Genomic DNA, 21,470 nt, shown 5'->3' with positions numbered 1-21,470 from the left:
CCCATGGGGAGAGGGGCTAGCAGGTCTCTCCAGGCTGGTTTCTGGGGGCCTCATGCAAAGCAGAGGGCAAGAAAGCAAAGAAAGAAAATGAGCGTGTGGAAAACAGGATAGGTAGACATTGGCCATGTTGTCATAGACTCCAGGCTGGCCCCTTCCTGTCTGTCTTTACAGGACAAGCCAGAGATGGTCAGGTCCTCTTAAAACGAGAGCACAAAGTTTGCACTTCAATCCATTTTTATCCAGCAGCATGTTGTGAGTTCCTGGGGTCCTGGTCTGGGGCACTGTCTGGCATCTTTAGCAGGGGCGGCACCTGCTGCCACAGTAGCGGCTGGTAATGCAGGAGAGGTCACAGCACCCAGAGTTGATGGGGACGCCGTCACAGCTGAGGATGCTGCCAACGGCAGCGGAGGTGGAAGATCCCACAGCCGTGTTCTGCGGGAAGGAGCTGAGGATGGGGCCGGGCAGGGTCACCACCACGGGAGAGGGCTGGATGACGATGGTGGAGTTCTGGCACTGCCTGACACAGGGCTCGTTGCAGCTGCTGGCCAGCGGGGTCGGGCCGCACGGCTGGCATGGCCGGCACTGGTCGTAGCAGGACATGTCTGGGGGCAGGAGGTTCACCTGGGACAGAGGGCAGGGAGGAAGCTTAAAATGGGGATGCACGAGGAGTAGCCTGTCACCACACCCTAACAGATCCAAGGCACAGGCAGTACTGTGAGCTGGAGGCTGTGCAGGGATGTGCAAGCAGTTCTTGCCTGCATCCTGACAGGGCCCAAAAAGAGCCACCACAGCCAGGCTACACCCTATGCACAAGAGCCATCATAACAAAGGCCCAGTTTTCCTCCATGACAAACCTTCTACAACTTGACTCTCCCACAACCAGCAGTCCCAAGATTTGGCAGGGCACACAGCTGATAGCAGCTGAAAGGTCCAAGGAACTGAGTCCTCCTGTGGGAGAATGAGGGGGACAAGAAGGGGCTTCACACTCACCTGGTTCCCAACAAGAAGAAGGCCAGAGAAGTGGATGAGAGAGCACAGAGCTGGGCTGGCTTTTATAGTGGGCCTTGGCTGCCCCATGTCCAGAGGCATCCCTTGAAGCAGGGACTATTTTCTGACAAGCTACTCATGCATGAAAAACATCCCACCTAATGATACGGGATGTGTGTTGCCTTCCTGTGATGCTGCTTTTCATTTCCTGCTTTATGCCCTTTCCCCAAAGAAGGCAACTTCTGAGTGGCAGGTAGGGAGTCCCAAGTATTTCTAGGCAACACATGTCAGTGTGGGCAGAAGACTCAGCTCACGTGCTGGAAGAGTCCAGTAAAGGCAGATGTCATCATTCTGGGTGACTCCCTATGGACTCTCTGAGGCCTTTTTGGCTACAGGTGACCCAGCTCCTGACTGTGACCCTACCCCTGCTGACACTGCCCTCAGGGAATACCTGCTGGACTGTTTTGCCTCCTCCTGCTCTGACCCAGGGATGTCTGTACAGGGGGAGAGGTTGTGCAGGGCCCTTTCTCGATCACAAAAGAAAGGCCCAACAGGTCAGTGGCTGTTTTAGTTAGAAGGAATAACAAGATGAATGTAGACAGAAAGGAAACCTTTCATGTGCAGGTGATCCTGCCTTCTACCAACATCGGATAGAGCCAGGTGGGTTTTCCCAAGACACACAGTGCAGATCCTGCCCATAGGGAATTCCTTCTTCACTCCCATAACTTGATGCCTTTCATTTTTTGCTTTAAAAAATGAATAAAATCATACACCATCTCCTTACATGTTGCAAGCTTATTTCATTCATGACACCCACCAGTGATCAGTCGGGGCACTCCAGCACTTTCCTTACCACTGCTACTCAGGCTAACAAATGGGATTTTCAGGCCTTAAGTGCAAGGCCCAAGAAAGCTGACATTGTCTTGTCAAGAGCCCTGGCTCCAGTGCCTTCTGGAAGGCTCCCAGTCCACCTCCCCTCTCTATCACACCAAATATGTTCTTGGACCAAATGCTGTCCAGAATCTTTGCTGCACACTGTGTCACGTTCATACACATGTTCCTCTCTTATGGGCACTTGCCTATACTGGGGCTGCCTGGGAGAGAGTTAACATTCCCCACAGTAGCCCCTTGAGTGCTGTGCTCTGCACTTGGAGCGAGAACAGCATTGCCATCACACCAACATTGGGGCTATAGTGGAGCAGTGCTGACACAGCATCAAGACTCTCTCCAAGCCCCCCAAAGCCAGGAGGTATGCAGGTGGGCAGAGGTTGGGAGGGGACATCACCAGGGCAGCTGACCTAAACCAACCAAATGGATATTCTGTAATCGAACACTCAGCAGTAAAGATGTGAAAGGGGAAGGAAAATCAGGGTGAGTAGACAGGTATACCGAGTCCAGGCTTCCAAAGACATGGAAAAACACTACTTTATGATGCAAAGTGAAGAATTTGTTTCTTCAGTTACCCTCAATTTGTTTCCAAACAGCCTTTGCTCTTTTTTATTTGTTTTTTATTTTTTTAATCCTTTAATTATGTTATCCCTGTGTCAACTTGTAAACCCCTTACCTTAAATCACATTCTTTTTCCACATCTTGCTTTCAGCAGGGAGTGTGAGAGAGCTGTGTGGCGGAATTTAGCTGGCTATCAGTGTGAAACTAGGACAGCCTGTGTGCTGGATTTGTGCAAGTGTCTGTGCGTGGAGTTTTGCATGATTCCACGCAGGTGTGCATGAGCAGGTATGTGTCTGTGAGACCTGTGTGGCCCCTCCTCATAAGAAAATGGGCTGGTCAGAACAGGGCATTCTCCACTGCTCTGTCCATGAGAACAGTTGTACAATCACAGAACAAAAACAGCCCAGAAGTGCCCACAGCACACATGCTGATATGTGGACTTCTGTATCTGAAGCCCTCTTTCTCCTGACCCTAAGATGTTCATTGCCAATTTCAGTCCCCAAAAGGATGGGCCCACAAGAGTTTGGATCCTTTCTTTAATTCTGTAGCACAGGATTCAGAGTGTAAGAGCATGGTTTGCCATGCAAGATTGCATGGTTTGCCAAGAGCAGATTGCCAAAGAGATGCTATTGGAGCTCCATCGTCAGAAGAGTTCAGACTTTGCCTGGACTTGATCCTTAGCAACCTGATCTGATGAGACCCACTCTGAAAACAGGGTTGGACTACGTGCGTGCTGGAGGTGCAGCCTGTGATCCTCTGGAGGGTTTCTCAGATGACCTCTCATGAGGACTGCTCAGGAAGCATGGGGCAACATGCACAGTCACCACATATCAGCCTTGGAGGGATGCTGTTGACAGATCACTGTTTCTGTTAATTCCCACGGTCACCCTTGATCACATACTGATATGATTCATGACATCAAAAGTGGGTAGAGGGAATACCACTCATGCACACTGCTGCTCATGTCAAAAGATGCATGAATTCATGGGTGCACTCACAGACACTCCTGGATGCATACTGAAGTATATTTGGGCACACACAGAGATAGTTGTGCACACAGTGAAGAAAAGAAATACTGCTCTCCTGAAATGCAGGGTTCTGATTTTACTTTCTACTCTCTCTGAAGGAACATCCTGGCTTGCTGAGGCCCTGCTGTGTTTTACCTCCAGAAGATATCGAGTGGTGGAAGGCAATGACTCCTGAACAGCAACTCTATCTCCTTCCCACAGGAGTGAGGGGAACATCTAGAGAGAGGTTTCTTTGGTACATACTGGGTCTTTCTGAGAGCTGCTGCTCTTTATTCTGGAATTCTCAGCCATCTGCCTCTTGATCCAGGCTGAGAATACACTCGTGTGTGGTGCCCAAACAGCCCATGCATCCTTCCATGTAGTTTGTCTTTGGAAACCTCCCATTCACTGACATGTGCCATGTCTTGGTCAGGATGCCTCTTTATGGACAATTTACTTTTCCAGCTGTGTGGTCTGGCTCCCCTTCCTCCACTAGTGGGCCTAAACTGGGATGTCCTCTTCACACTCATGGCCTATGACCAAGCTGTGTGCATCTGCCACCCACTGCAGAACTCCAGTCTGGTGGGAGGCCTGTGGGCTGAGCTCCTGCTCCCCTCCTTGGCACAAGCGGCGCTCACCCTTCGTTTGCCCTGCTCTGGCCCTACACAATCGCAGCTCCTTCTGGGACTCGCTGTCAGTCATGCAGCTGCCTTCTGCAGAGAGCTTGTGGACTGCTGTGCTCCTTAAATACAACAGCACCACCAGTTTTCCTGTGCTCCTTGAGCTCCTGCAGGGTGCTCATGGTCTCCTTCTGAATGTAGACATGTGAGGAGACACAAGACACAGTATGCTCACTCACACTTCCCTGCACTTGTATCATGCCGGGGGCTACGTTCCCTCCTCTATACCCACCCCATTGTCAACTTCTCCCACAACAAAGTGGTATCCATCTTCTCCAGGGCTGTGATGCCCCTGCTCCATGCACCAATCTGCAGCCTAGGGACGAAGAAAATGAAGGAAGCAATGCGAAACCTGAGAAACAGAGGGAGGTTGTTTCTTTGTTTCCTCTGCTGTGTTCTCTGTCTCTGCTTACAGGGCCATGCCGTTTTCTCTACTCTCTTCTGCAATGGAGGTCTTAGGGAAGCTGCCATCACTGCTTCCACAGCAGCCCTTATTTTCTTTCTTACCTTTCAGCTCCTCCCTCCTTGTTTCCTACCCTAGAAGCAGCCCTTCAGCACTTGGGGCGGGGCCGAGAGAAAGAACAGCAGGAAGCTGGAAGCAACACACAGGGATACAAACCTGACTGAGGGAGGCAGTGAGGAGACCAAATGTGGGCAGTCACATCACTTGCGTGGGGTACATGGGGCTGAGGCTCCTTCTCTACCCTCCTCTATGCCTCCTCATCTCCTACCATGTTCACTGCCCTCCTCTCCCCTTCCCACTCCCAAAGGAGATGCCGTAGCAGACGGGCAGCTGCTGTCTCCGCTCCCTCGCCCTTTCGCTCCCGCTCCATCTCCCACTCTCTCTCCCTCTGCCTCTCCTATCCCGGGCTGGGCTGCAGGACGGGCAGAGCCCCGCGGGCAGCAGCCGAAGCCCTGCCCGCCCACAGGCGCCCAGCACTCGCAGCCCGGGCCAGCCCCCGAGCGGCCCCGGGGCGGAGCTGGCGGCGCCGGGCGGCGGCGGCGGGGAGGAGGCGCCGCGGGCGGAGCAGAGCCGGGGCTGGCGGGGGCAGCGCGGCGCGGGCGGCGGAGCGACGGGATGCGGCAGGGCCGGGCCGCAGGGCTGGCGGCGCTGGCCGCGGTGCTCCTGGGTGCGCGGGGCTGCCGGCGCCGGGGACGGGACGGGACGGGACGGGACGGGACGGGACGGGACGGGGCTGCCCTCGCTTCTGGCCCGCCGGCTTCTTCCGGACCTCGCTCCCCTCTGGCCTCCCTCTGCAGCCATCCCGCCTGCCTCCAGCGAGCTCAGTTGGCAGTTCCCTCCCACCTTGCTTTGCTCCCTGCCTCCCTCCTCTCCTTTCGGCACACCCCCACTCATTCCTGCCTGCTTCCCTTCTCCTCCTGGCTCGGACCCTCCTTCCAAACAGCCGTGCTCTGACTTGGTCCCCAAATAACCATTCCCAGTGAAATGCCTTTGTGTGCTTTTTTCTGAGAAAAAGCTCGCATCAGCTGTCAACTGTTTTCTTCTCCCCTCTCCCCCTGCGTGACATTTTCGGTGCAGGAAAGACATTTTCTGTGTTTTCTCCTTCTTTTATTCTTGGCAGTGGCTGTGGGCAGAGCCCAGGTGCAGCAGGAACCATGGGCAGAGACCAGGGAGGGCACCGGCATTAACATCACCTGCTCACACCCCAACATCCAAACTGGTGAAGTCATCTACTGGTACCGTCATCTCCCGGGCCAAGGACCCGCATCCCTAGTGTTCGGTACTAGAGGCTCCAGAGCACTGACGGACCTGCCGGGGAGGCTCGAGGTGGCAGCAGACCGCCGGTCCAGCGCCCTGTGGCTCACCGAGCCCCGTCTTCGGGACGCGGCGGTGTATTACTGCGCCCTGAGAGCCACGGGGAGAGGAGCCGGGGCTGCGGCCGTGCAGGAACCGTGGCGGGCGGGGCCGGGCGTGTGTGGCGGGGGCGAGGCAGGGGCACAGCCCCCAGGGGGCGCTGCCGCTCCGCCCGCCAGGACCACCTCGTCCCGCAGCCGCGGGGGTTCCCCGCCAGCCCGGCCCCTCCAAGGCACTTCGGTTCTGCTGAAAGGGTCTGGAGCCTGGGTGCAGCTGAACGGAGATGGCAGCAGCCTCGCAAAGGTGTGTGCAGGGAAGAGGCACTGAAACACAGCCCCTTTCTCCTGAGCCCTCCTTTTCCTCCCTCAGTTTCTCCCAAATTCAGGCCCAAACAAGGACCGAATCAGGACAGTTTGGATCCTTGGTTTAATTCAGGGTAACAATGTTTGGAGTGCCTCAGCGTGGCTGTCCATCGATGACCTTGGGATGTATAGGAGAAGCAGACTGCTGTGAGGTTCCTGAGAGTGCCTATCAGTCAGGGTTTTTCCGCCCCTGGACACTGCCAGGTTCTTCTGGGAGTCAGTGCTGGAGACAGGCCTATCTCCTCAAACCTGTCTATAAAGGCCTGCCAGCATTGTCTCAGAAATGCATCGCAGAGGGGACAGATTCCCATCCAACCCATGTCTGGCTGGTTCTCCTGAAGGCAAAGGGGCAGCTTCACACGTCGTATTTCAGAGCAAATGTGTTTTCTCAGCGTAGTGGGTGTCTCATCCAAGCTAATCTGCCTTGTTCAAACACAGAGGCAGATCCCAACCACACTTTTATCTGTTTGCTAATGACATGCACCCAGAACTTCACCCAAACATTATATACTGCTAACAGTGTCCTGGGGCATTCAAGGTAGGCAATAAACAGCAGAGCAATTAAGAAACCAATGTCTCCAGGAACTACCAGTCATGTTTTGGGTTGCAACATGGGCCAAGCCCTTCCAGGGCAATGGGCCATCCCAACAAAGCAGAAATGTTTGTCAGAGCTCTGCCTGGGTCTCTTTCCTGTGGTCTACCCCACACCTTAGCCCTGGCAGTGCCACAGCTTCACCTGGGTTAAACTGGTTGCATTCTCTTGCAGCTGTGGCTGATTCCATTCCTCTGACACCAGGAAAGACAAAGGGTTTACCCCAGCGCACCTTTGGCTCTTCTCTCTTGCCTGCATGGCTGATTCCTTCTGGACATGACAAGGCTGTACCAAGCAGGGCCATACATGAATCCATAAGGAAACATCTTTGTAACTGAGCAGGGACCGGGTGCCCTTCTGATGGGACCTGTTATAGGTGTAACCAGGCTCTAATGAGATACTGATGAGAGATATCACAGGGCTGCAAAGCACTGACAGGAAAAATGTCTGCCAGCAGTCAAGCAGGGCCTGGAAACAATGGGCATTCTTGAAGTGCAACTGGGTAACAGAGAGCTGCACACATCCTGAACATAGCCTCTACATAACCAAAAGAAGAAACAGAGAAACAACTTGCCTGAGCAGGAGCAAAGCAAATGGTCAGGAAAAGTGGAAATGAGCGTGAGGAAGTCCCTGTGAGTGCACGTCCTGCACCTGAGGTAAGCTGTTGCATGCTTGGGGGCAAGTGGGCACCCTAGAGCAGCGTGGGGGCATGCAAACTGCCTGCTGTCTTTGCACTGACCCAGCCCATATGGGTTCAGGGTCCTCAGGGACTGGAGATTGCCATGTATGGTCCATTACCGTGAACACCAATGCTGACTTGTGGAAGGGGATCAGCCCTGCATGTGTGCCATCACCTGGGTCCTGCCAAGTGCAGTGCTGGGGTGGTTGGGCTTCATGGGACACGTTCCATTTGCACAGGCCATGTGTGCTGGCCATAGCCCTGAGGTGAGTTCAACTAGGGAAGATGAGGGTGGAGTAGAAGCAGTCAGGCATCCCTGCACTTATTCCACCCATTCCCCACATCTGCCTGTAAGTCAGGGATTTCCACCCCTGGACACTCCACCCTCCTTACACCAGTCGAATGCTCAGCATTTGTAGTGGTTCACTATGGCTGCCCATCAAGCACAGTGTTCATAGTTCCTGGGAGCCCTTCCCACAGGCCCTGGCCAGCAGCTTTGGCATGGAGGGCACCTTCTGCCTGAATAGCAGCTGGCAATGCCAGAGACAACCAGTCCTGCAGAATGCTTTCATTAAGGCCACAACCAGTCGGAAGGAGGACACCCTTGGCCAGTTTGTGCATGGCCCCTAACGTGGACACACAGACAGTGACAGCGTAGGTCACAAGGGGACTGTGGAGCATGCAGGCAGACTGGAAAAAAGGATTTTCCTCTTGGGCTAGAAGCATCCCCAGAGTAATGTGGGATGCGGGCTGGCTGCCAAGGAATCAGACCCTCAGGAAAGGGTTTTGGGTGCAGGAGGCACCCAGCCAAACACGAGCCAGCAGCGTGTCCTTGCAGCAAAGGCAGCCAACGGCCTGCGGAGCTAGGGGCATCAGGGGGTGCCCCGCAGTGCGTGGGGCTGGGCGTGTGGGGCGGGGGCAGGGTGGGGACGAGACAGGGGCACAGTCATAGCCGAAACCACGTGGGGGCGCTGCCAGTGCTTGGTCACTCACTCTAATGACACGTTTTGGACCATCTAAAAACATGTCAGTCAGAAGCAGTAAATAACAATACCCCCCTTTTCTAGGGAGTCCTGAAAAATAAATTTGCCACTCTTGCCCCGGATACTTTCCTTTACCGATTATTCCAAATTTTATTCTATTCTTGGTTTTGGGGTTATTGTATAAACAAATGCTACATTGTTGAATTACTTGTTTTATCGTTGTATATAAATTTTGTCCCACTAATGTCTGACTCAGGCTCTTATGCAATGTGTCAGCTCCCCAGTGTGTTTTATTGTGTTCCGTAAGAACTATGGGCCATGTCAAATTAGAGGGTATTATTATGCGGTTATCTTTTAAATATACCCATCCATCTGGTTTCATTTTACCTTTCAAATCTTCAATTAATTTTAGGTCTTCTTTTGCATAATTTGGCTTTTGGTTCATGTATGTAGTTTGGATTTTACCGTCTGGTATCAAAGACAATGCCTTCACTTCAGTTACTCAGCTGCCCGCTTAGCCTCCTGATCTGCCAATCAATTTCCAATTTCAAAATCTGCATTCCCCTTTTGATATCCCCAACAATCCATGATAGCTATCTTTTCTGGTTGCTTAACAGCCTCTTACAATTTTTAAAATTTCTTCAGCATGTTTTATCTGTTTTCCCTGAGTGGTCAGCAATCCACATTCTTTCCAAATCGCTCCATGAGCATGCACCACGCTGAATGCATATTTAGAATCTGTCCAAATATTTATTTTCCTTCCTGCTGCTAGTTCCAGTGCTCACGTAAGACAAATTATCTCTGCTTTCTGGGCGGATGTCCCAGGGGGTAATGGTTTGGACTCGATTACCTGTTGAGTGGTTGTAAGGGCGTACCCTGCTTTACGTTGTCCTTGTTTCACAAAGGTGCTTTCATCAGTATACCAAGATTCATCAGCATCTTCTAAAGGTTCTTCCTTAAGATTAGGTCGACTAGAATACACAGTCTCCATTGTTTCTACACAATCATGGGTTATGAGTTCATCCAGAGTTCCGCTAAGGAAAGAAGCTGGATTTATGACATTAGTGACCACAATTTCCACATCATTTTGTTCTACTAATATTGCTTGATATTTTAAAAATCTCTGTGGTGAAAGACAATGGTTTCCTTTTTGTTCCTGTGATAAATTAGTAGTTTCATTAACTAATGAAACCCTAAATGTGATGGGGGTAGAAGGGACTGGGATAACAGTGCCATTTTTGGGGAATACTAAGCTGAGACCAGGGGATAAAATGATCACTGGGCAATTATTGTATGTATCCAAGGCGGAAACTAACTTGTTGGGAAGGGATTTGATGATTAAATTTGGCATTCAAATAGTAAATTGTTAGACTGGAAAAACAGTGTTATTAATGGAGTGCTCTCAGGCCTTGAGAGCAAAGGTATATTCACCTCTGACTGGAAAGACTCTGAAATGGGGGTGGAAGCAACAATATAGGTGGACAATTTTACCTCAGGGGTTTACAGGGCCACCTATCTATTTGGGTAAATTCTAAAAAAGATTTTGGAGCAATTACAACCTCCCAAGGAGGTATTAATGTTACAAATATTTGGATCATTTTAAGGAAAATCGATACTCCCTGATGGGAGAGAAATGCTGAATAAAGTGATAATGAGGCAAATATTAACTGTTTTACATCAGAAGAGTCATTGGGAGGTGCAAGCAATGTGTGATGTTGTTCTAAGAAAGCATATCTGTGTAGAAATATATACTTTAGGGAAGCACACATGCAGAGGATGTACTATATGTCAAAGGGTAAATAAAAAGTCCCCGTCCCCCTCTAACCTATCTAGAGGGGGACGGGAGCCAGGGCTTTGACCTTTCCAAAGTATACAGGTAGACTTTACTGAGTTACTTGTTTGTCCTAATTGACCACGTGACTGAATGGGTGTAAAGCTTTACTACAAGGATTAAAGCAGGCTTTAGAGATTGAGTGGGATTTTCACAGCCCCTGGCACCCCTCCTCTTCTGGAAAGGTAGAGCGAATGAATGGTGAAATTAAGAAACAACTAACAAACCTTATGCTGGAAACAAAGGCTTCTTGGGTAAAATGCTCACCCCTTGCACTGTTAAACATATGGACGCAGCCCAGAACTGATGTAGGAATTTCTCCTTTTGAAATGCTATATGGTATGCCCTAAGACTTGGAATTGCCACTTGATCACCCTCAATTCTAATTAAGACTTGGAAAGAGACTTTTTTTTTAACACCGCGATGGGGAAGGCCCCTATGTTGTTTTGCTTACTACAGAAACAGTCGTCCGGACTGCGGAGAAAGGATGGACACATGCCAGCCGTGTTAAAGGACCCATCTGTGACGAGAAGTGGGAGATCGCTCCAGGAAACAAAGACCTGAAGCTCACATTGCGATGAACTCGATAGGTACTGTGGGTTAAGATAGAGGCTCTCCCCTGAAGAACACTACTGCTGCCGAGAAGAACTAAAACCTCGTAGTTGGCTGCAACCCAACTGACGAGTGAGGCAGAGGAGTGAATAAGTGGGGAAAGAAATGGGCCTCAGCCATTCCTATCGGTATTTGGGGGTTCTCACAGTGATTTCATCCTGCATAGCGACTCAACACCACCCCCACCAACCTTTTAAATGGACTTTAAGTCGATTCGAAGATCAACAGGTTATTGCAACCCAGATAACATCGGGGGGGGGCAAGCTTTACTTCTACACTATGTCAGCTGATCTCAAGGCCCCGATGCTGGGAATATATGGGATTTTACTTCTGCCCAAGTTCTAACCTGGGAAAGGGGTACTGTAAATGCCTGAACGTGTATTATTGTGCATACCGGGGGTGTGAAACCATTGCTACAGACTGGACACTCGGGGCTGGTCAGGATAAATTCTTACAAGTGGAAAATGGGCTGCAAGGTTGTAACCGACAATTGGATCCTTGTTATAGGTGGTGAGGGCATGGTATAGGGTATACAGGAACCTTCCATGGAAATAAAGAAATTTGCAAGGTTCTATATATAAATATAACAAACTTGGACGATACTAGCTGGGTACTAGGAAACATGTCAGATTTTACGAACACGGAACAGATAGGGGAGGACTCATACTAATAAAGAAGGAAAAACCCGAGACTTCCAAGGTAGTCGGGCCTAATAAAGAGTTACTAGGGGAAGGTTTGGTTGTCCAGACTGTAAATATACCTGGGACTGCCCAACCTACTACAGTGTTTTCTAGTAAGTCGACAGAGTTATCCTTTCCCACACTGCTTCCAAACATTGTGAAAAAAAAAAAAAAAGAAAAAAAAAAAGAAAAAAAAAAAAAGAAAGGGGTTGTACCCGAGAGTAGTATGTGGAAAGTTATAAATGCTAGTTTCCAGGTACTAAATCAAACTAATCCTGAGATAACTGAAGGGTGCTGGCTATGTGTAAGTGTTAAGCCCCCATATTATGAAGCTATAGGAGATATGGGGAGGTCTGAATATTCAAATGAGTTAAATCCTTCCAAATGCAGTTGGGGTCAGGAAATCGGGATAACTTTGACTCAAGTTATGTGAAAAGGTAGATGTATCGGCACAGTTCCAAGAGATAAAAATGATCTGTGCCATGTCACTGAAAAAATAGACCAAACACACAAATGGTTAATTCCTGCAAATAACACTAAGTGGGTATGTTCATCATTAGGAGTCACTCCTTGCATATCTTTAAAATTGTTTAGCACATCTCATGATTTTTGTGTACAGGTGGTCATTATACCAAGGATTCTATACCACACTGAAGAGTGTATGTATACCCATCACACAGTGGCTGAATACCATCTGGTAAAGAGGGAGCCTATTACGGCCATCACCTTAGCCACTTTAATGGCTCTCGGGGCTGCAGGTGCAGGAACTGGAATTGCTTCCCTGATAAAACAAAGCCAGGAATTTACTTCTCTACGCATTGCCGTAGATAAGGATCTGGCCCGTAGAGAGCAGTCAATAACAGCTCTGGAAAAATTGGTTAGGTCATTATCCGAAGTGGTACTCCAAAACCGTACAGGGTTGGATTTGATTTTCTTACAACGAGGAGGACTGTGTGCAGCCCTACATGAAGAATGTTGTGTATATGCAGATCATACTGGGGTGGTAAGAGATACAATGACTAAATTGCGGGAAGGATTAGAAAAACGCAAAAGGGAAAATGAGGCTCGTCAGAATTGGTATGAATCCTGGTTTAATTACTCACCTTGGCTTACTACCCTGCTATCAACCATAGCAGGGCTCTTGTTGTTACTTACATTAGCACTGACTTTTGGACCATGTATATTCAATCGAGTAATCACAATTGTGAAAAGCCAATTAGAGGCAGCTCATCTTATGCTTGTGCGTGCTAAGTATGAATCTCTTGAGCAGGAGGAGGACAACGCAGAAACTTTGATGCTCAGCAAGCAGATATTGCAAAAATTCAATGAACAAAATATGTTAGAAAAAGAAAAAGGAGGGATTGTGATAAATTAGTAGGGGGTTGTTCATTGTCCTTGAGAATTTAAAGAATCTACTGAGGAGATAAGGTTTCACAACTCACGGCATTGTAACATGGGGACAAAGCAAGACATCCTGTTTTGCCCCCACCTGAACACAAGCACAACGCATGATCACTGGAGGAAGAATAACGACCCCCAACAACAGACTGCGCAGTCTCAGGACAGGTCTCGACAAGTCTCGACAAGCTGGAACTTCAATGCTATAAAACAGCAACACTGGAAAGGGGAAGTTGTGTGCCATGGTGGAGCGGAGACTCCCCAGCCGCCCAGCGCTGTTTTGCTTGTGTCTGCTTACTTGATTAATAAAATAATTTCAATAGACCAGTAAATTGTGTGGTCTAACTTATAACAACTTGGTGCCGTGACTCGGATGAAGGCAATCTGATTGAAAGACCTTCGAAGGAGGCGCCCCGCTGATTTCAGCGGCCTTCGCTAGGACTACTTTCATTCAAATCCTTCACCGACGAACCCAAAATTAGACACAAGCAAATAAAACCGGTAAACCCTAGGCAACCTTTGTGCACGAAGCCCGAACGAAGACCCACAGGGTGGGTAAGTATAGGCTGGTGTTCCGTTCGGTTGGGGTTGGGTATCCCGGAACACAACAAACGAGACGTCCAATTGCGGACGAAGCGAGTGTGGACCCCTCGGTAGTGCAGTTCCCACATCCCGCGAGGGACTGCGCCACAAAAAGGGGGAAGCGATTCGTGCGTGTTTGTGTGAAGGTGTTCCGGAAGATGGGACAGAAGAAGAGTAAGCCTTCTGGTCCCATGGGTGGGGTAACGTCTGATGTTAGGTTACCCTGGGATTAATGATTAAAAATTGGCAGGATTCCCCTTTTAGGCGGGGAAGGAATAAAGTGATACATTAAAAAATGATACATTATTGTGTTGAAGTTTGGGGTGGTAAACAGATTCGAGGAGACCACCTTTACTGGCCTGTATTTGGGTCTTTTGAAGATTGGGTTTGTCAGGCCTAAATATTTATGTAAACTGAAAGGAACCCTTTAGTCTGGAAGAAAGTGAGTATGCGCACCTCTGGATAAATTCAGATACGAGGACGCATCTATATCCTCTAAAAGGAAAAGGAGGGCGGGATAAAAAGAGAAAGGACTTAGAAGTCCCGACATCACCCCCGCCCTATATTCCACCGCCCGCACCAACGGCTCCTGTCCTTAATGGACTCCCCGAATTAGCTAATCCAGGAGAATCGGAATCGGATCATGAAACACAGGGGCTGGTAACCTGAAGCAGGGCAAGAAATCAGAAATCTGTTTTAAGGGAGGGATTATATCCCCTACGAGAAATAGCGATGGGGGGACCCCAGCCAGGAATGGAATATGTGGCCATCCCCATTAACTCCGGGGATGTCCGAGATTTTAAGAAAAGGACAGGAGGAGGGTAAGCGAGCTTTAATGGCAACTGGCATAGTGTTTGCAGCTGCTGAGGAATAATTCTAACTGGAATAATAACTGTACATTGTATATTGTATATATAAAAGCCCGGGCATTTTTGTTAAAGTATTCTTTTATACATATGTTAATATGTAAATATAAGAACTGCCATTGAGATGTATGTCTAAGGGAACAAAATTTGCACAGGCATATCATCAGCTCATCATGTTTAAATGTCCTCAGTGTAATTGTCAACAGGCAGTTAATTTACAGTGGTTTGATTTTATTTGTGTATCTATATATTGCAAATTTTGGAGGGATTGGGATTGACTAGTAAAGAGCTTCTAGGAAAACAGTGGCATATTAACCACTGTAGATTACAATAGGAAATGTTCAAAGCAAAGAAACCTCGAGGAAAAGCCCCCTAGGGTGTATACTAACACATTGGAGGGATATAGTGGGGTGAGAGGGTACAGAAAGTAAAAGAACTCTTATCAAATATTGTAATCAGTGGTGGCCACTTTATAAACTAGAGGATGGAGCAGAGTGGCCCCTAAATGGAACTATTAATTACAACACCATATTACAGTTAATGTTGTTTTTGTGGAAAGAAGGAAAATGGGATGAAATATGGTATATTGATTGATATGTTGTTTCAGTATCTTGGAGGGAAAAGGTATGGAATTAAGTTGGACTCAGAATGAGCCTTTGGTGCTGGTATTAGAAAAGTACGGGCTGGAGAAAGATAAAGGAAGTGTTAAAAGGGTTGCTGAAGGTGTTAAAGGTGTGGCATGTAATATTTAACAGAGCTGTTTGAAATTGAATGAGCAGGGAAAGGTGATGTAGGCATTATCTAAGTAACAGTCTAGAAGTTTTGGTATATTTGCATATTTGCTGTGGCGTTTGTTCAGTTTCCCAAGCATCGGGGAGGGGGGAACAGCCTGCTCCACCAGGGGCCTCTCCAGCGGCCGCAGAGGGGCTTCGGCTCCAGCGCCTGGAGCGCCTCCTCCCCCTCCTTCTGCACTGACTTTGGTGTCTGCGGGGGGGTTTCTCGCTCTCCCAACTGCTGTTGAGCAGCAGGTTTTTGTTTGTTTCTTTGTTTGTTTGTTTTCGTGGATGTGCTCTCACAGAGGCACGGACTGTATTGCTCATGGCTTGGCTCTGGGCAGCAGTGGGCCCCTTAGGGCCAGATGAAATTGTCCCTTATCTACCGTGGGGAGGTTTCTGGGTTTTTCTCACGGGGGCTGCCACTGCAGTTTCCCACTCCCACACCCCTCACACCCCCGAACCTTGCCATCAAACCCAATACACTGGGGAACAGCTAAGTCATCACTGACTTGTAAAGCATCAGGAGGAAGAATAACGACCCCCAACAACAGACTGCGCAGTCTCAGGACAGGTCTCGACAAGTCTCGACAAGCCGGAACTTCAATGCTATAAAACAGCAACACTGGAAAGGGAAAGTTGTGTGCCATGGTGGAGCGGAGACTCCCCAGCCACCCAGCGCTGTTTTGCTTGTGTCTGCTTACCTGATTAATAAAATAATTTCAATAGACCAGTAAATTGTGTGGTCTAACTTATAACAGTTCCAAAACTGCTGAGTCCATATGGGAGACTAACACTGTCATTTTCTGTCCCATTTGTGAGAAACACTCCGTAGCCAATAACTTAGGCTCAGGCGAGGATCTCAGTGAAGTAGTAATTTATTCGCGATTGCAATGGCAGGCGCCCCACAAGCAGGAGAGAGCGCATCTACTAGTTCCAAAACACAGTTTATATACCTTTTGATGGCAGGACCCTCCCCTGTTTCCCCACTGAGTGGGTAATCCAGATTCACAATCTATCTGATGCTTCACAAACAATGCATGGCCTTCAGTCGCCAGCCTGTTAAATTTCAAATTTCTTTTGACATTTTTACTGTTTGAAGTGGTAATGTTTCTTCACTTATCTGACTTGACTTGACACCATGATTTTCACCTAATTGTCCTAAGGAGTCTGATTGTCTGCATTTTACAAGGTTGCCTGCTAAACTTTTCTTATCACTGTAAGCATATCTCAGTACCACATTCCCTCCTTCTAAACAATGTAACTCTGCAAAAACAACATTTCTATTCCCACACATTGTAAACTTCAGAGCTTCTTTTATATTGATAACAACAGCTGCAACAGCCCAAAGACATCTGGGCCATCCTTTACTTACTTCATCTAATTGTTTAGAGAAGTAAGCTACTGCCCGTTTATAGGGACCCACTCTTTGTGCTAGTACTCCCAAAGCTATCCCTTGTCTCTCATGAGAGAACAACCAAAAGGGTTTTGAGAGATCCGGTAATCCCAAAGTCGGAGCGTGCATCAATTCTCGTTTAAGTTGTTTAAAGGCTTTTCGTGCTTCTCCAGTCCAGACTAACTTTGACTGATTACTCTTTATCAATTCATATAGAGGCTTTACCATTAGTCCATAATTATAAATCCAAAGGCGACACCAACCTGTCATTCCTGAAAAGGTTCATAGCTCCTTTACTGTTTGGGGTTCTGGAGTCTGGCAAATGACTTCCTTACGTTCAGTTCCTAGTTCTCGTTGTCCTCCCAAACTTTCAAATCCCAAATACGTCATGCTTTATTGAACCAGCTGGGGTTTCTGTTGAGAGATTCGATATCCATTTAAATACAGAAAATTAAGGAGACTTATAGTCCGGTGAATACAACTCTCTTTAGTCTCGGTAGCTATTAAGAGATCATCTACATAGTGTAACAAAGCCCCTTCAGTGTCTGGAGGTATCCAAGTGCTATATATGGAGTGGTAATTCGAGTCAAGAAAATGGTTGATATTAATAAAGAAGGGGAAGATGTGGGAATGTGGCCATGGAGGCTGGAAAGCCCCGTGGTTGAGATAACATTAGACTCTTAACGATGATGCCATCAGGAATATAAAAGAGTTTAGAGGGAACAAAGACGGGTGATTCAGGAGACTCCATGCAGTCTCCAGTACTTGTTCTCCAGCCATTAAGGCATGGAAATTTCTGGGTGTTTGCTGTTGTTGTTACATTCAAAGTTGTTTGACCAATGAAAAGTTGTTTTGAAAAGAACTGCTGTGGAGAGAAGGGTATAAGAGGGGAGCCTGCCCTCAAGATAAAAAAAAAAAAAAAAAAGGCAACAGGATGAAGTTACATCATCAATAAAGAAGCAGGAAAAAGAAGTGAAGAGGAACAGGCTGGCAGAACGGAGACCAGGATGGGAATAGGCACTTTGATCGCCTCATGAAGATAGGTTCAGCCAAACTCAGCAAACCGCTCAGAGAAGCTTGTACTGAAAGTTGCTGCAAATGGGTGCACCGGAGCTGGAAAGAAGCTCAAGCTGAGAGAAGCGGACCTGTGCACACAACTGCCCCTCGCTGGTAAACAGTTGCACATTAAGGGGAATAATACCTCCTTAGAAACAAAGACTGTCCTGGTAACCCTACAGCTTATTCTCCTTATAAATAATCGGACAGTTTATGATCCTGAAACATGGAACCAAATTGATGTCAAGATGTGGGACTCTGCAACTAAAAACGACAAGGTTACAGTGGGATTGCTTGGCACCTGGCGAGCAGTCTCTGAGGCCTTAAAGAGCCCTGTGGGGCCACAGTCAGAAGCATGTGGTTTGCCAGACAGTGAGGGAGCTGCGGGCTCCTTTACTGATCCGACTGCTACGCCATGGGCCCCTCTGCTGCTACAGCCATCGAAAGCTTTTGCTGTTTCGCCCCCTGGTGACCTGGACGTGCCTTTTGACCCAGGCCCTATGGGCCTTCAAAACGAGATGGATGTGCTTTTCTTCGATTCGGGAAGAACGGGATACATAAGGCCCAAAGACCGAGTTGCTTGACAACTTAAAGTAAGACATATTGTTCAAAAGGAATGGAAAATGGAGACTTGTTTGTAATCAAGAAAAGGAATGGAAAATGGAGACTGTTAAGTCACAGAACTTAAAGGATTGTTTGTTACCATTTCTGATTGTACGTATGAATAGGCGTACTCGGGTTTAGTATGTAAAGCAATGTTCTGTATATTTAGAATGTTTGATGTTCATGTGTGCGTGTTGGTGGAGAGTAGACTCCCCGCACACCCAGCGCTGTTTAACTGCCTTTTATACCTTTTATAAATATTTCTTTTATAAATATTACTAAATTCAGATTGAGGTGAGACTTCATTTATAACACAAGTCTCGAGTTCCCTTGCTAATTGGTTTCCAAAAATAATGGGGCTATTCTTGAATCCTTGAGGTAGAACCGTCCACGTAAGCTGCATCTTTCTGCCTGAGTTGAGGTTTTCCCATTCAAAGGCAAATAGGTTTTGGCTTTCTGTGGCTAAGGTTAGGCAGAAGAAGGCGTCTTTTAAATCCAGTACAGTAAACCAGACTTGACTATTCTTTAATTTAGTCAGCAAAGTATAAGGGTTTGCCACTACTGGATGCATATCCTCAGTGATTTTATTTATGGCCCTCAAATCCTGAACTAGCCTATAGCTTTTTCCATCTGCCTTTTTAATTGGCAATATTGGTGTATTGTATTCTGATTTGCATTCAATCAATAATCCATACTGTAGAAATTTATCAATTATCTCTTTAATTCCTTTCCTATCTTCTATCCTCAAAAGATATTGCTTAACCTTATTGGGTTTCTCTCCTGGCTTTAATTTAATAATTATTGGGGTCACATTTTTAGCTCTTCCAGGGACTTCGGTGGCCCAAACTCCTGGATATACTTGATCTGTGATCTCTAAGGGTATTTCACTTTTAGGGTCAGTTTCTATTAGTGCCAAGCTCAACACATTTATTAGTTGTTCTTCTCCTATCCTTTATTCCATTTTCCCTTTTTCAAAGACAATTTCTGCTTCTAATTGTTCTAACAAATCTTGACCTAATAGAGATTTTGGAGATCCAGGTAGATATAAAAATCTATGTATCCCCATTTGTTTTCCCAATTTATATTTCAATGGCTTTAAGAAAAAAGCTTTTTCTTGTTGGCCAGTGGCTCCCATCACAGTCACAAAGTCTTTATCTTCTGGTATTAGTTTCTGGTTCAGCACTGAATAAGAAGCTCCTGTTACTATTTCAATTTGTACTTGTGTCCGAGCAGTTTTAATTACTAGTCGTTTTTTCTGTCTCGGATAACTCAGCCAGCATTATATCTATACCTTTCCAATCTGGATCTAAGTTCTTCACAATTAGCTCAAATCTTATAGCAACTGCCTCCAGATCATGTCCGTGCCCTTGTACTGCTTCCTTCCAGGAATCTAAATCATTTGTTGTAAAGGGCACCTTTATTCTGGCAGGCCCATTAGTTCCCATGGCTTGCCACAAAGGGGCTTGAATTACTAGCCCTACTTTACTCCTTGTACGAGCAGTTATCGGAGTAAATTCCTTTTGATCTAAATCATCTCTCGTTCCTTCAGCTCCTGTTGAAATCAGGGGCCGATGATTACCCTAGGGAAAGGCTACTCAATTTGTCCTCCAAAGCCAGGTCCAAATCAAATCTTTTTATTTATTTATTTATTTTATTTTATTTTTTATTATTTTTCCTTGCATTTCAGAGTTGGTCCAAAAATTCCATAGGGGTTTCTTTTGGACCTTGTTGGAAGCATATTCTCAATTCCGAATTCATTCAGATATTAGTATTTACTTAACCATTCATAATTTTCGGGATGATTAGGGTCTTAGTGGGGATCGGTCAGGGGAATGCAATTGTCCACAGTTCCCTGAGCAGTCCCATCTGCAATCTGAGCTCGCACATGAACTCAGGTTGTTTTAAGAGTTAACTGCTTTTCTGTTTCCATGACAACTCTCTTGGACCCATCACGATCCCTTTGCCCCAGCGGGCTAACACCTGTGATTTTAAGATCTCATCCTCGGACTGAGGCAGAACTATTAACATTCCTACATCCTCTTTCCCTGCTCATTCAACTTCAAACACCTTTAACACTTTCAACAACCTTTTTAACACTTCCTTTATCTATCTCCAGCCTGTACTTTTCTAATGCCAACATCAAAGGCTCAGTCAGGGGCCAACTTAATTCCATACCTTTTCCCACCAAGATGCTGAAACAACATCAGTATACAACATTTCATCCTGTTCTCCTTCTCAAAAACAACATTGACCGTAGCAAAGTATTATAGTTTAAAGTTCCATTAAAAGGCCACTTTTCTCCACATTCCAGCTTATAAAGTGGCCACCATTGATTACAATATTTTATCAATGTTTTCCTGTTCGCACTTCCACCGGCAGATCCTCCAATATCCTTCCAATAACTCAAAACACATCCTAAATGGCTTTTCTTTAAAATCCCACCAGTTTGCCTTCCTCCCATTTTCCCAGTTCACACTTTCAGAACACACTTATCACTTACAAAATGCAGCACACAGGTATCTTTCTATAGAGACACCAAGAACTTACTATTATCACCAAGAATATAGCCAAAATCACAATAACAATAATCAGAGTCAAATTCCACATGCAATAAGTCAGAAAAACGAAATAAGTAGCACTGTAACAATATCTTTCTATAGCAACACCACGAACCTACTATTGTTACCAAGAATATAGCCAAAATCACAATAACAATAATCAGAGTCAAATTCCATATGCAATAAGTCAGAAAACCAAAATAAGTAACATTGTAACTAATGAACCTTACTAGCAAACTTGCCAGGTTCCAAAGGGCAATTGAATGCCAACAAAACCAAACAAATGAACCTTAAAGCAAACTTGCCAGCTTCCAAATGGCAATTAAATGTTAACAAAATCAAACATATACTTAAGGTGCTAGCTACAAAAGTATACACCACCCGACAGAACTTTTATATTCCTACTTATGGGCAGTTTCAAATGACCGGTCTACCAAACAAACAAACCAAAACCAAAATAAAGAATACTGTCACTTACAGAGATGGGATCCTTGTCTGCCTCCACAGGGATCCATTGAGTCAAGGAGTCCCTCCGAGAAATCCCGGGGGTACCCTAGGGA

At 46.8% G+C, this 21,470-nt stretch overlaps 1 protein-coding gene across 1 annotated transcript; it reads right to left on the bottom strand.

Annotated features, from left to right (window-relative positions):
• Positions 1 to 294: 294 nt before the first annotated feature.
• Positions 295 to 600, bottom strand: LOC311218620 (feather keratin Cos2-3-like; the record flags this gene model as incomplete). Its single annotated transcript, XM_084301365.1, has 1 exon — positions 295 to 600. One exon carries the CDS (start codon positions 598 to 600, stop codon positions 295 to 297), a length of 306 nt encoding a protein of 101 aa, XP_084157491.1.
• Positions 601 to 21,470: the final 20,870 nt, after the last annotated feature.

This window comes from Netta rufina, assembly GCF_964035555.1.
Source record: "Netta rufina genome assembly, chromosome: 24".
NCBI classification, from domain to species: domain Eukaryota; kingdom Metazoa; phylum Chordata; class Aves; order Anseriformes; family Anatidae; genus Netta; species Netta rufina.
This window is presented reverse-complemented; position numbering and strand designations above follow the sequence as displayed.